The 15,496-nt window shown below is 31.3% G+C and overlaps 1 protein-coding gene across 1 annotated transcript; it reads right to left on the reverse strand.

Moving 5' to 3' along the window:
• Positions 1-5,555: 5,555 nt before the first annotated feature.
• LOC133188979 (uncharacterized) lies at positions 5,556-12,039 on the reverse strand. Its single transcript, XM_061324437.1, has 5 exons — positions 11,852-12,039; positions 9,233-9,349; positions 8,781-8,853; positions 8,061-8,208; positions 5,556-6,434 (listed from the first exon to the last, which is right to left on the reverse strand). The coding sequence occupies exons 2-5, from the start codon at positions 9,276-9,278 to the stop codon at positions 6,372-6,374; spliced, it is 330 nt and encodes a 109-aa protein (XP_061180421.1). The 5' UTR covers positions 9,279-9,349; positions 11,852-12,039; the 3' UTR covers positions 5,556-6,371.
• Between the last annotated feature and the right edge of the window lie 3,457 nt (positions 12,040-15,496).

Genomic DNA, 15,496 nt, shown 5'->3' on the forward strand with positions numbered 1-15,496 from the left:
ACAAGTACTCTGAAGTTGACATTAAAAAGATGCTTGAGTTTCTGATTGACAATATCTATGTGGTTTTTGGAGACCAGGTCTTCCAACAATCTATTGGAATTCCCATTAGTACCAATTGCGCCCCGTTATTAGCAGACCTTTTTTTGTATTCATATGAAGCAGAATTTCCAAAATCTTGTACTTGAAAAGATGAAAACACTTGCTGTGGCCTTCAACTAGACATTTAGATATATCGACGACGTATTGTCAATAAACAATTGCTATTTCCATTCTTATGTCTATACGATATATCCTGTGAACTTGAGATAAAAGATACCACAGAGTCTGACACATCTGTTTCATATTTGGATATTTTACTTGAAAAAGACGTTAATGGTAATCTAACAACCAAGCTTTATGATAAACGTGATGACTTTAACTTTTCAATCGTCAACTTCCCTTACTTATGCAGCAATATACCTTCATCACCGGCATACGGGGTATATATCTCTCAGCTGATTCAATACGCAAGAGCATGCTCTAGATATGTACAATTTCTAAGACGAGGTAAATTATTGACAAATAAGTTGATGAGACAAGAATATCAGCTGTCTCGTTTAAAGTCATCATTTCTAAAGTTCTATGGTCGATACCATGACCTTGTCAGCAAATACAATTTATCATTGAGTCAAATGCTGACTGACGTTTTTCATACTAATTGTTAAGCCATTATTTACACACTGAATTGTCGACGGATTTTTCCGTTATTTCCCGATCATGACAAGGAGCACACGGCGGGTGTGACCGGTCGGCAGGGGATGCTCACTCCTCCATGGCACCTGATCCCACCTCTGATGTTTGGAGGTCCGTGTTTGCTCTGCTCCTATTTTGTATTGTTTTATGGACTTTTGAGCTTGAATACTGTTCATTATCTCCATATATTTCAAGATAACGAACAGTTTTCAATCTCGAAAGTCCAAAACGATACAAAGGACAAGGTATGGTAACGGCTGAATCTGGCCCCTTATTTTAGGTAAAAATCAGAACACATTTAAAATTGTGACAATTTGTAGCTAAGATCTTATTATGATGCTTGTTTTAAAACCAGCACTAATTTTGATTCAAAGCTTACATTGAGGCCACAAGAGGGTGCAGAAGTAGGACATTTTCCCGAATTTCCTCAATTCTGGTGGAATTTCGTCAAATTTGAAATACTTTTCACTTCGGGAAACATAGAGCACAAACATACCTATCTGAGATTTTGATACATAAGATGCATATGATATTAGTGTATGAAATATATAAATTTTGTAGATAGGCAAGCTTGTGCTCTATATTCTCTGAAATCAAATGTGCTGTAAAATTGATGAAAATTTGCATAAAAATGAGAAAATTCGGATATTGACATATTTTCTGACCTTCCTGTGACCTCTGTGTATAAAGTAACTTAGACCCAATACTCAGTTTGTAGCAGGGGTGACAACAGGTTTCTATTGATAAACTGTTGCATCATTCTAAAAGACACCCCAAACCAGGGGCCAAAAAGGGGTCTTAGCCTAACTTGTCCTTTGGAGAAGAGCAAACACGGACCTCAAAATTTAGAGGCAGATCCAAGTAAACAATTCCTGATAACCAAATCAGTCCAAGACCTAAAACGCACAAAACGCAAAAAAGTTGATGCTCGTCGCCAAATTACGGATTGGGGAAATAACTGCTATAAATCAAATATCTAACTAAAATATCCATGCCTTCAGATTCCAGGACTTCCTTTGAGAAGTGAGTGATCTTTTTCGTGCCTGCACTTACGCGGGTATGTTAAGGCTACACTCAGAGATATCCTACTTGCCTTTACAATATGACGTCATAGTAAGCTGTATGACGTGAACTTGAGAAATAATGTTTCCTTAATATCTATCTTTAAAGTTTAATTTCAGGTCCAAGAAAAGAATGTTATATTTCAAAACATAATATAAACTAAATCTTGTCTTTTTTGGGTAATATAAATGGCTAATTATTTAGCACGGGGGTTAAATACCAAACCCATGACGTCATAACTATTGATCAAATATTTGCCGAGTGAAATTAAAGGTGACGAGAATTCATGTAAACAAATATATGAAATGGGAGTTTAAAGGCATATACCGTGAATGTTATGTGTGATTCATAAGGAATTAAAGAATAAGAATCAGGTACGCTGATACATGTATATTCTTATCATATTTTCTTATAATGAACACAGTCAGTGCTTTGAAATCCCGATCAGCCGTTCCTCTGTCGTTCTATAACAACAAAGATGTAAAAGTTCAACACTACACCGCATACTTTGAAATATAAATTTTGTTTGTATCGAAAGCTTGTATTCTATAGTACTTGGAATGTGCTGCTAGAATCGTGTGGTTAACATGAATTGATAAAAGTTCTTTGATCGTATGTATAAAATGTAAAAAATTTGGTAAGGTTTCATGCGAAACTTTGGAATATTTTTTTCTGTGTCAGGAGAGTAGGATTCTAGCAGCACTTTTCATGGACCAGTGATGTTTTTACATAATTATTTTCACTAAAAGAAATAAATTATCTCCGGGGTAGTGTTGAACTTTTCACTTTTTCATTAAGGCAGTTTTTCTATTTATAGACATCACGTGATGACGTCGTAGTGGAGTGCTTCTTTTAGCCGAAGACTCAATGACGTCTATACAATGGATAATAATAGTAAATGTTTTATCTATGGTTTTTCCGATTTATCAATGTTACATTTTACGAAAAAAAGTCTAAATTCGCCGAAATATGATCTGGATACTGCGTTAACATACCTGTGTAATACAAATCGAGACCTGATTTACACAGTCTCATCCAAAGGACCCAGGGCTCCACGTTCCGCAGTGGGATTCAAACATGAGACATAATTATATTCGCGACTCTAGAGCGAACGCCCCAATACTGCGCCACGCAGGCGACCCATAGAAGAATGCATTGGTATGATCATAACTCCTGCATCATCATCTCTTTATATCACCACCTCCGAATGTCCTAATAATGTACTTAGAAACAATAGATCTGGTCTCAAAAGAGCTAAACAACAAAGTCTTAGGACAGGAACTAAAATGTATCTTTCTTAGTTATCAGCTGCAGGCGCTTAAGTCCAAAACTTGGTTTCATCGCCATGAAAGAGGGAGGGAGGGGTTAGAGACATTGATAACGTCATGGCAAGACTATCATATCGATGGCTGACGGCGGACCAGTGGAGGTAGAACAATATATAAGTATCATCTGGTCTGTTGTTCCTCCCAAATGTGTCTTATACAAAGGAGGGCAGCTCAAAATTGGTTGCAAATCCATATAAGTAAATTTAGCAATGGTACACTATACAATTATTGAAATTTGATAAGTTTTACTCGTGACAATACGGACGTGGTCAGATATTGGTTGATCGAGGCCGAATAACAAGGTTAACCAATATCTGACTAGGTTTTTATAGTCACAAGTAGACAGAATTCAAAATTCATTAACAGTTTTATTAAATAATCAGGAATTTTACAACATTTTTTATTTTTATTCTTGCTTCCAACAAATATATACACTTATATATAGAATGTATAATGTAACAACACATTATATTTCAAAAGTTACAACTTTTTTAAAGTAGACAACAATATTATAAAGCAATCTATACTCAACCATTTACTAATTAATGTGTCTAGTCTTTTCGCTACTGGCATCTGCCAATGTTTACATTCAAAACGACAAATGCTTGAAAACCTGCAATTTGATTTGTTGTAAGACATATAAACATATATAAAGGCCTCCTGTGAGTAAAAACGGTCTACTGGCAAGTCTGTTTACATTGTTTTATTGGCATTATCTCCCCTACTTCTATCTGCAATGCAGCACACCATGCCACTCTCCCACATAATACGAACTCTGACACCGCTGTGTTCTTAAGCAAAATATAATTTGTGAGAAATTGTGATCTGCTAATATTAACTGATATGATTTGCAGAAAAGGATACTATGTGTATTAGACTGTTATCGAAAGTTCTGACTGGATTAAAAACACATTTAATATGTATAAACGATATTGTCACCTGGGACTGCGAAAATGGTTCTTTTTTTTACTCAAAAGATTTTTCAACAAATACATGTATTTAATATTTTTACAGAATGTATAGCGCAATATGAATTTGTTTGTGCAAATTCAAGATATATGAAGCAAATGCTATTTGATAGAATTATGTGAGACGAAAGCATATGAACCGTTTTGCCTGTTTATGTTGAAAGTATATAGTAGCATGAGATATGTTCAAAATATATTTACAATTGTTTTAGCACAGAGGAAAAGGTTTTAAAATCTTTAAAGATAAGGGAAGTGGAGTTTTCTCCAGATGGAATCAATGAAATTTGTGTTGAAGAAGTCTCTAAAGTATGAATCCAAGCAAAAAAGTTAATTTTCAACTAAATATGACTTAATAGTCCCAAAAGATTTGGAATTTTATGTTGCATTAAAGAAGTGAAAATAGTCTGGTTTGTATACTATATAAAATTTGTAACTTTGTTGTTATTTTAAAATTCACTCAAAATAATATTTTCAATATAAAATCAACATCTTTAGTTATTTTATTTTTGTGAATATGTTAATTGAAGTAGGTTTGTCCACAAAGATAAACAATTTACAAACAATAAAAATACGTTCAATAGTCTCTCTCTCTCTCTCTCTCTCTCTCTCTCTTTCGCAAAAAGTACAGTTTTTCTAATTTTTAATCATAATAGTCCTTCTTTCTTCAGAAGAGTTAGCAGGTTGAGTAATTTTTACGTATTAAGAAGGTTTACAGCGCTATGTTCGAGAAAATTCGATCTCATCATCTGAAAAACAGGCACCTAAAAATGCCAAAGATTATTTCTTTCGCTCAGATGCATTGAACCTAATGCATCGTAGAAATCAAGCTGCAATTGTTTTATCAGACAGTCTTGCACCTTGTAATTGAATGGGTGGGGAGGGGGTGTTTTAACTGTTATGTTTTTCTTTCCAATGTTAAAAGATAATCATTTAACATTTCTATCAAATGTTTGGTGATTGTAAATCGGGGTTTACCCCACTGTATTTATTTTTAAAAATCATTAGAAAAATATTCAAAATGTGTAGATTGCTGCTTGTTGTGTTTCTTTTGCGTGGCAGTACTACATCGACGGTGTGATAATCTATCTCAATCTTCACAGAATACAGAATGCAGAATAAAATCTTAAGTTTTTAAACTAAACGTTAAACTTAACCACTTGAGTTAGGTGTACGTATTATTTATGATTATTTAAAACGTACAAGTAAATGATAGTAAATAAATCAATAGATTCATAATATTCAATTAAATAAATTGTGGTACATTTAAACTATAATTTTAACTTTATATTTTATTAATAAAACCATATTCATTAGTTTAGATTTATTTTAAAGCATGTTTGTTACATGATAAAACGAATTTACTATATTAAAAAGTTGAGCACATAATTTCTTTAAACATATTTCCAGATAAAATAATATTGAATAAATATTATCTAATAATTTGACTTTAAAATAACGCTAATGGTATAAAATATATTAATTAATCTTAGTTTATTTAAGTAAATAAATTTGAAAATTAAACTTGAATAAATAATTTAAAAAATATGAATATATAATTCTATTTTAGTAAATGGATTTTGTAAAACAATGAATAGAAATTCTTTATTAAATAGTTTAATTGATAAAAATGAATTAGATTTTAATGTATAAAGACAAGGAATGAACGCAACTGCAATTTTCATTGTTCCCTTTTCTTTGCGTCAATTTATTTGTTCGTGATCATCGTCGCTAGCCAAGGGTTTTGTAAACATTTCATTACCATCTGGAAATTGAAAAGACACAAATTTCTTCGCTAGCTAAGATGATACTTGACTTATTGACTTATAAAATAAATTGACTTATGAAATAGTACTGTTATCTTTTCCTTTTATTTATCCATGTTTAATACTATTAGCGAAATCATAAATATTCATCATTTTTATATGATGGACACCATGCACAAGGTCTTACTCCTGGTAAATACAAATCATTTAAATTTTTCAGTTTAACATCAAATCATATTTATACTCTGAGTTTGTAAATTCAACAAGAAGGTCGCGAAATATATGTGTAATGTTTAACTTGTGTGCTCCCTTTTAATTTTAGTAACTCACTATAAAAAAAAAGAATTGATTAAGTTAAGATTATAAACGTGAAATTATTATTTTATATTAAGAGTGATTTACATTTTGATTTAGTATTTCTAACAAATACACTTTCACTGCATGAAGTCATCTAGGTCTTAGTTGAAATATCAATCAAAATGGAATGGTTTTTTTTCGAATTGAAATGCAAAAACTTTCTAAAGACTTTCTTTCATGCATTGATCGTCTTTCCACAAAAAATTCCATTGCTTTTCTAGCACCTGAAAAGAGAATATCTGATGTGATAAATGTACTTAGCAATATAAATAAATGAATAAACATGTTTGTCACATGTTCTTTACATTGCATATATTTTAGTAGATTTTATTTTTCATTTTGAAAGAAAAAAAAAAGAATGAAAGGAAAATTTTTTGTCATGCTTAAAATTGTTGCATAACACATATTTAATTTTGTGAATTGAAAGTGTTATTAAAAACCTTTTCAAATTTTTTTTATCAGAACATGAAATTACAAATGGCTATGAGCAAAAATGCTCAGCTGAAAGACATGATTACTTTTATATATCTATCTAGATAAATAAAGCGAGTGCATTGCGGATTGGTTCGATACAAAAGAAAATAATTACGGAAATGATAGAAAGAACGAATTAATTATCTCCTGGAGGAATCACATTTACAGTGAATAAATGTCCTAAAATTTAAAAAAAAACAACAAAAAAACAAAAAATAAAACTTGATTAATAGCAATATCTACTGCTACCCTTCCGTCTTTTTTTACTATTAGTAAAGCATGATAACCAGAACACAACACAGTTAAGGCTGCGATAAGGAGGCGGGGCCTAATTTTTACGGGAAATGCTTACTATGACATCACACAAAAATACATGTTCTTCAAATTACCAGAAAATGAAATGAGACGCTATTTTAAACTGTAGGATAGCTTTAAACTACATCAATACTTACTATTGCATGTATTTTTGTCGTTGGTTAAATCCCACGCAGCAATATATAAACAATTCATTGATCGCAATGCACTTGTCAATGTGACGTCATATCGTAAATTCTGACGCAGTTTGTATGCAGTGAGAGGCGGATCAAATTATATTTTATACAATGAAAAATGTGTTTTATAATTAAATAAAATATTATTTGCAGATATATAAGAGGTCATTAACTTGGATGCGATGTCTATTTTATGATTTTATTCGTATACTTCCCGTACATTCCCTAGACAAGTGAAACTGTCGTACATCTGTATGCAGATTCATTGAAGGGTAATAGAAGGATCGTAATAAATCGATATATTGCAAGAGCATACCCTCAATGAATTACGACAAGCTTTTACATATAAACTCAAGAGGTATGAAGATATTTGTAAAGTCCTGCGAACCTGATGAAATCTTGAAAATGAATTAATTATATCTACATTTTATGTACTTGACCAGCAAAATATTCAACATACGGTCTAACAAATGTAATTTTTAGCAATTATATAGTAGAATCTATATAGGTTTGCAGCACTTTTCACAAACTACAAAGAGTGTTGAAAATAATTATAAATTAAACTAAGATTTTAACTTGGTTATGCCCTTGCGATATTGGAATTTATAGATGACTTCAATATTGCAGGTATATTTGCTAAAATCAAGTGACTGCCACATTACGTAACAAATCTAAATAAGAAATATAAACGTCCTCAACATGAAGTTTTAAGCCACATTACATTTGTCCGATAATAGTAAAGGCCTAAAAAGAATCGCCCATTCTTCTAAAGAATGTATTTTCTGTCTAAAAAATTCGCCGATATTTTTATTTGGCACCTTAACTGTTGTTAAACTATTTCTTAAAATATAAATTGAACAATACCTAATTAAATTTAAAACTTGCCTCTATCCGTTTGTTCATTTTTTGATAGATGTTTTCTATCTGGGAACGTCTTTTCTCCAATCTTTCCATTCTTGCATTTTCACTTTTTAGTTCCCTTACATAATCAATCCACTGGGTAAGTAGACAGAGAGCATCCTGGTTCACCTCACTGAGAAATAATTCATGTTTTTAACTTGAGAGTCAACAAGAATGTACTAAAAAGTAACATTCTTACAGCCTCCTTATATGGTAAAATGTTTAACAAGAAGTGCACATAATTTACCGGGTTTTTTTTGGAAGCTTGAATCTTTGCTTTCCTTCGATAATTTAGATAAATACGAGTATTTTATCATTACCATAAAGTTCAATGAACCAAGCAATGTTTATCATTAAACATGCTTTCAGTTTGAATAAAATATCAAGTCCATAAAGTATTTGGACTAGCCCAGTGTATATTAAAAAGTGTATATTTTTTGTACTTCTAATACATGATGAAAGGGGTTAAAAATTAGGTGCAGTATTTGAGATCTTTAATTCATTCTTATTTCACTTATTTCTTCACTATCACTCAACTATCATTTAATTGAAGATAAGTATTGCATTGAAATACAAAAATACTGCTAAATGATGAATGCCTTAATATAAGGTAACATGAAGCAATAATATTTCTTGAAAGATTATCAAAACGTTAAAAGGTAACTATAGAATTTTGGACCCGAACATTTGATTAGCAATACTTACAGGCAGCCTGTCTGTTGAAGAGTTCTTGCAATTTGTTTGTTTGCTTTGTCAAAGTTGTTGTTCCTCAATACTCCTAATGAGAATAAGAAAAAATAAATTCTTTATCATTAAGACAACGTTATTAAAAAAAAAAAAATAAGACTACAATAAATTTACTTAACTGATTCGTCATAAGGTATTGCTTTGATCAATGTCTTTTTTGTCATTGATTAATTTTTAGATTGTTTGTTTGTTTTAATGTGTTCCGCATAAATAAAAAAAAAGTACATCTTTAAAAAAAAATTCTTCATGTATTTATAAACTAAAGTTTTCAGTACGCAATAGTCTGCATTCCATGTTTAGTTGAAAAGAATTAAATAAATTCATGTAATTTGCTGTCATTTTCTAAGTTGTATATTTTTTGTTCAAATTGATATCAATAGATATCAAATCCTAGATCGTATTAAACATACCTTTGCGGTTTTCTTTCATATTTTTTCTTATTGGATATCCCCTCATTGGAATTTTTTCGCTCTGTGCTTGTACGATTTGACTACTCTCTTCTAACTGGTCTTCTTTCAATATATATACTAAGCATGGATAAAAACATCAGTTTAAAAACGCTATGTTAACGCCTACTCTCAAACCAACAAATCGTAAGTATTCTAAATGCCAATACAAATACCCCAAGAAATGAAATATGCAGATGACAATTTCAACGACAAAACAGTCTCATTTGTTGTCGAGCAATTTGATGTTTACATTTTTATCAAGCTGAGCAAACATATTCTAAGGAGTAACAAGCAATTTCAAACGAGGCATTCAATTAATGTTACTGAAAGTATACGTTTATTTTATCATAAATGCACATTGGTTTTTACTAGCTTTTGGATAAATGAATGAATGAATAAATAAATAAATAAATTTATTTAAGAAAACATTACTGATAATGCTAAAGGGGAAGAAGTTTGCGAGATCCTAGCTGCCTTTTGGTATGTAAGGAGTTTTGTCGATTTTCACTCTGGTTAATGATTATTTTGATTTCTATTAGAGATTGAATTGATAGAGTTGATTTCCCCTCTGTAATATATTCCTTATATTTACACTCAGTGTAAGTTTCTTTATAAAATCCATTAGAAATCTAATCTCTATAACACACGCGAAACCTTGTCACCGCGCGGAAGAATACACAATAGGAACTATATGCATTTTTCAATATCTAGGAACACCAAAATATATATTTGTTTGACTCAATTTAATTAAAAAAAATACCCTGTTAAATTAACGTTAACTACAACAACTGTTCTGAAAGGCGCTAAATTCATAATAAAGACTAACGAAACAAAAAAAAAATAATGAAGAGAAGAAATTAGAAAAAAGTAAATATAAGCATTGAATTCTTATGTTTGGATGTCGTCTGTTCTATAACACACCTGACCGTGCCGACAAATCATCATATCGCGCAAATGTGCGGTATTCAATTTGTCGGCACGGCAAGGTGTGCTATAGGACCGACGATATCTAAAAATAAGAATTCAATACTTAATTACACTCAATGAAATGACATGCAAGCTCTAGACTTTACGAATAAGATGTCTTAATACATGAATGTTTATGAAAACTGTGTGCTTCATGAACGTCTGCATAACACATTTAAGGTTGTTTTTCCTCCTGTCGTAAATGCCCAAGATGTTGGGATTTATGCTTAAGATCGACATATCAGTTGAAATTTACAATATATATATATATATATATATATATATATATATATATATATATATATATATATATATATATATATATATATATATATATATATATATATATATATATATATATATATATATTATATATATTTATATATATATATATATATATATATATATATATATATATATATATATATATATGACCAAGAAACTAATGAAAAGAGTGCTGAAATATATGTAATTTATTTATCTTAAACTCGTACATGTCAATTAGACTGTTAGGATAGAAAGATAAAATTTAAATGAAAAAAAAAACACATCAGAAATTATGCTTTTGAAAGCTGAAGTAATTCTTAAAATGGCTTTTATTTGCTCTATAAGAAAAAGAAAAAAAAATCGTACGTATATTAAGGCGGTTTCTCTATTTATTCAGACTGGCATATTTGTATACAAAAATTCGATAGAATCGTGAAATTTAAGGCAAAAAAAAATATTTAAAAAAAAGAATAAGAGAATAAATAAATAAATATTAATAAAAACATAGATGAATGTCAGTATTTACTGTTTTTCTATTGTAATGTTTTGAAAGTAATTTTAAGAATACAGTGATGACACAAACATTGAAAAACTAGCAAAAGTGTCTAAAGTTAAATCATGTTCTTGGAAAATGCTGTAAAAACTAATAATAGAGAAATATCAACAAATTGGATGCAAAGTTATTGTTATTCTTTCTAAAATTGCCTGTATTTTATTAAATAAAATAACTTCATGAACCCGTTGAATAAATAATTGAATTGGCAAATATTGCTGGAAACAATAAGGAAACAATAAGGGAAAAGAAAAAAAAAATCTAGATGAGATCTCATTGCAAACAATGAGTTGATCAATAAGTTGATCTTCCGTCCGATTTCTGTTGATATAAGAATTGCTGATGAAATAAGATCTTCAAGGTGTTATCTGGAGTACTCAAAATGACAAATCTTCATTGAGTGTGTGGGAATAACCCTGAAAATTACGATGGATACATCGTAAGTAATACTAACTTTTGACAACTTCCGGTATAAATGATATGAGTTGAACCAATCTATTTGGTTCTATTATAAAAATTTGAAATAAAAAAAGGAATTGCATATTTAAAACAAAAAATCAAAGAGTTCTTAATATCAACTCATGTTAACCACACGATTCTAGCATGCAGCTCTTCTCAAGTACTATAGAACAGAAACTTTCAATATGGACAAAAGTTGTGTTTCAACGTATGCGGCGTAGTGTTGAACATCCTTATTAAATAGTAAAGAACGACAGAGAAATGGCCTGATCGGGATTTTAAAACACTGTCTATCTTCATTTTTTAAAAAAAATGATGGAAATAAATCAACATACCTGATTCTTAAACTTCAAGTTCCCTCGGTTTAGGCTTTTTAACTCCCAATTCATATTTTTGTTAACATGAATTATTGTTGCGCTTCATTTTCACTCGGCATATATTCGAAAAATAGATATGACGCCACTGGCTAGGTATTTCACCCCAGTGAAAAATACTTCGTTATTTAAACCATCCAAAAATAATAAGACTTAGGTTTTATCATCGCATATATGTTAAAGACCCAATTTTCTTTACCGCACGGTTGTCTTAGGAGAGGGAGTGGTCTAATTAGTACAGATATTATTTACCTGGAGGGCCCTTCTACTCAAAATGCCAAAAATCATATATACAGTGCATTACACAGGAAATCTTTCTGGTGATCAGGGTCAACATTACACACGTTACTTGTCTAACTCTGAGTGAAACAGTGGTGAAACCACATAATACTTTTCAAATCTGGTAAATTCAACATTTTCTTCGACATCTTTTGATAAAAAAATATCATGTATAAAGAAATATCTTTTTAAAAAGAATATAGAAAAAAAGTTCGAATGTATACTACAAAACAATCATATCACATTTTTTAATTTTCATTAAAAAAGTAATTACAAGGTACATTGTATCTCTAAATAGAGAGGTTTAGTAACATGTTATGCAACGAACTTGTACGGGTGACTTCATCAATCGTTGTGTTCTTTGACATCAAAACCCGGCGTGTAGCTACAAGTTTAGAACGTGCAATACGCTATCTACACGTCCGGTATAAACGAGTAAAGTAATCGATTAAATTCTTTATTTCTTTTTTGTAGTGATCGATATTTTTAGTGATAAAACAAGAGAACCATATCTACTTCCTAATGAATGATGATTCCAACAAAGAACTTGTGCATTGAGCAATGAAAACTGATACAAAGCAGCCTGTTCATTTTGCACGCATGATTCCTTTGAACGAGACCCTTCCCATGCACCAAATAAACATGCTTGATGTTGATTTTTTCATAATAATATTATTTTTTATTCTATTTCATTCTTACACATCCGTATAATATATATATATATATATATATATATATATATATATATATATATATATATATATATATATATATATATATATATATATATATATATATATATATATATATATATATATATATATATATATATATATATATATATATCAAATAAAACATTTTCTATAAAGAAATGAAATTATAATATGATTCACGGTAGTACTAGTAGTCCTATTTTTCGAATAATTAAACAAGAAATATTCTATTATAATAATACATGTTTATTTACATCATATGATCAACCAACATAAAGAGCACAATGTTTACGTGCCATAGTTCGGCGAAGTTTTCTTAAACACAATTTAGTCTTTGCATTTCAGGATGAGAAAAATAAAAAAACAATACGCCCTTCCCACCTACAAATTTCTGATCATAATTATAAACCAGTAAGAGATTGTTCCTAAAAGTTAACTATTTCCCTCTTATACTGGCACTTGTAAAGAGCAAACACTAAAACAAAGGGCAAAGCGGGTGACTGACAAGTATTTTGCTGTTGACAATGTAATAGATATTATGAGTGAGGCCTTACATTTTATTGTTATCAAAAGGTTTCCTGTTGGGAATGCCCTTCCTTCCTAATGTTCGTTTTTTTTTTTTTTTCAATTTTTGATTTAATTTTTGGTTTGTGGTTGCTCTTTTTTTTTCTGCCAATAATTTTATGGCTGTCCCACTTAAAGCAATGTAAAAAAAAAAACTTGTATTGTAGAGATTGCCCCTTTACGGTATAGAAATATACTTATAAACCATAAAGGGGAAATCTATGAAATTTAACAAAAACGGAAAATGATATCAAATTTCGAAGTATTTGTATGATAGACTAGGAGATCATGTATATTAGTTATCGTGTCTTAAAAAATCACAGAAGGAGAAGCCATAGGGGGTGGGTACACCAACCATTCTTCAGGTATACAAAATATATAAAGCCGCTTCAATGCACTGTGATAGTAATGTATGTAAAAATTATTCAATACAAACCTTACAATGAATTTATCATACTCACTTTTAAGGAAAGTTTGCATACGTACGTACGTATAGCTAAATCATATTATTGACGTTGACGTGCCACGTCGCAGGTAATCAGAAGTTAGAAGGTTATTCCCTATTCCCTATTGACTATTCGAATGGCGAACCGGATGCTGCTACCGGTTCCCTATTCAAATTACCGTAAGTGTCCTAATAATTTTTTTTTCAAAAAAGTTGAATAACTCATTATAATACTTGTTTAAGAAGCAAATCAAAGACATCACTTAAAAAGGAAGAATGAGGACCCTAAACCAATGTAGCTAGCCTGACCAAAATGATGACAATGGATAGAAAAGGTAAACCTTGAACCAGGAGCTGGTTAATACCCTGGATCCCATATTTTGATCTTCATCATTTTACAGGGGAGGGGTCTGGGAGGGACCTCTTGACTGTCAAAAGGAATTGAGTTTACAAGAGCGGTAACCCATTTAGCTAGCCCGGTCAAAATTGGAAAAATCCCTTATAATACAGTTATAAGAGTACGAAGATCTCGGTGCTGGCTAACACCCTGGATCCCATATTTTGACCTTCATCTTTTTACAGGGGAGGGTTCTGGGAGGGATCCCTTAACGGGCAAAAGGAATTGAGTTTACAAGAGCGGTAACCCATTTAGCTAGCCCGGTCAAAATTGGAAAAATCCCTTATAATACAGTTATAAGAGTACATAGTTCTCGGGGCTGGCTAACACCTTTGATCCCATATTTTGACCTTCATCTTTATACAGGGGAGGGGTCTGGGAGGGATCCCTTGACTGTCAAAAGGAATTGAATTTACAAGAGCGTTAATCCATTTAGCTAGCCCGGTCAAAATTGGAAAAATCCCTTATAATACAGTTATAAGAGTACATAGTTCTCGGGGCTGGCTAACACCTTTGATCCCATTTTTTGACCTTCATCTTTTTACAGGGGAAGGGTATGGGAGAGTTCCCTTGACTGTCAAAAGGAATTGAGTTTACAAGAGTGGTAACCTATTTAGCTAGCCCGGTCAAAATTGGAAAAATCTCTTATAATACAGTTATAAGAGTACATAGTTCTCGGGGCTGGCTAACACCCTGGATCCCATATTTTGACCTTCATCTTTTTACAGGGGATGGGTCTGGGAGGGATCACTTGACTGTCAAAAGGAATTGAGTTTACAAGAGCGATTACTCATTTAGCTAGCCCGGTCAAAATTGGAAAAATCCCTTATAATACAGTTATAAGAGTACATAGTTCTCGGGGCTGGCTAACACCTTTGATCCCATATTTAGACATTCATCTTTTTACAGGGAATGGTTCTGGGGAAGACCCCTTAACGGGCAAAAGGAATTGAGTTTACAAGAGCGGTAACCTATTTAGGTAGCCCGGTCAAAATTGGAAAAATCCCTTATAATACAGTTATAAGAGTACATAGTTCTCGGGGCTGGCTAACACCTTTGATCCCATATTTTGACCTTCATCTTTATACAGGGGAGGGGTCTGGGAGGGATCCCTTGACTGTCAAAAGGAATTGAGTTTACAAGAGCGATTACCCATTTAGCTAGCCCGGTCAAAATTGGAAAAATCCCTTATAATACAGTTATAAGAG

The sequence above is a fragment of the Saccostrea echinata genome, unplaced genomic scaffold (genome assembly GCF_033153115.1).
Source record: "Saccostrea echinata isolate AGI-Se365-2 ecotype Australia unplaced genomic scaffold, CSIRO_AGI_Sech_v1 ptg000016l, whole genome shotgun sequence".
NCBI classification, from domain to species: domain Eukaryota; kingdom Metazoa; phylum Mollusca; class Bivalvia; order Ostreida; family Ostreidae; genus Saccostrea; species Saccostrea echinata.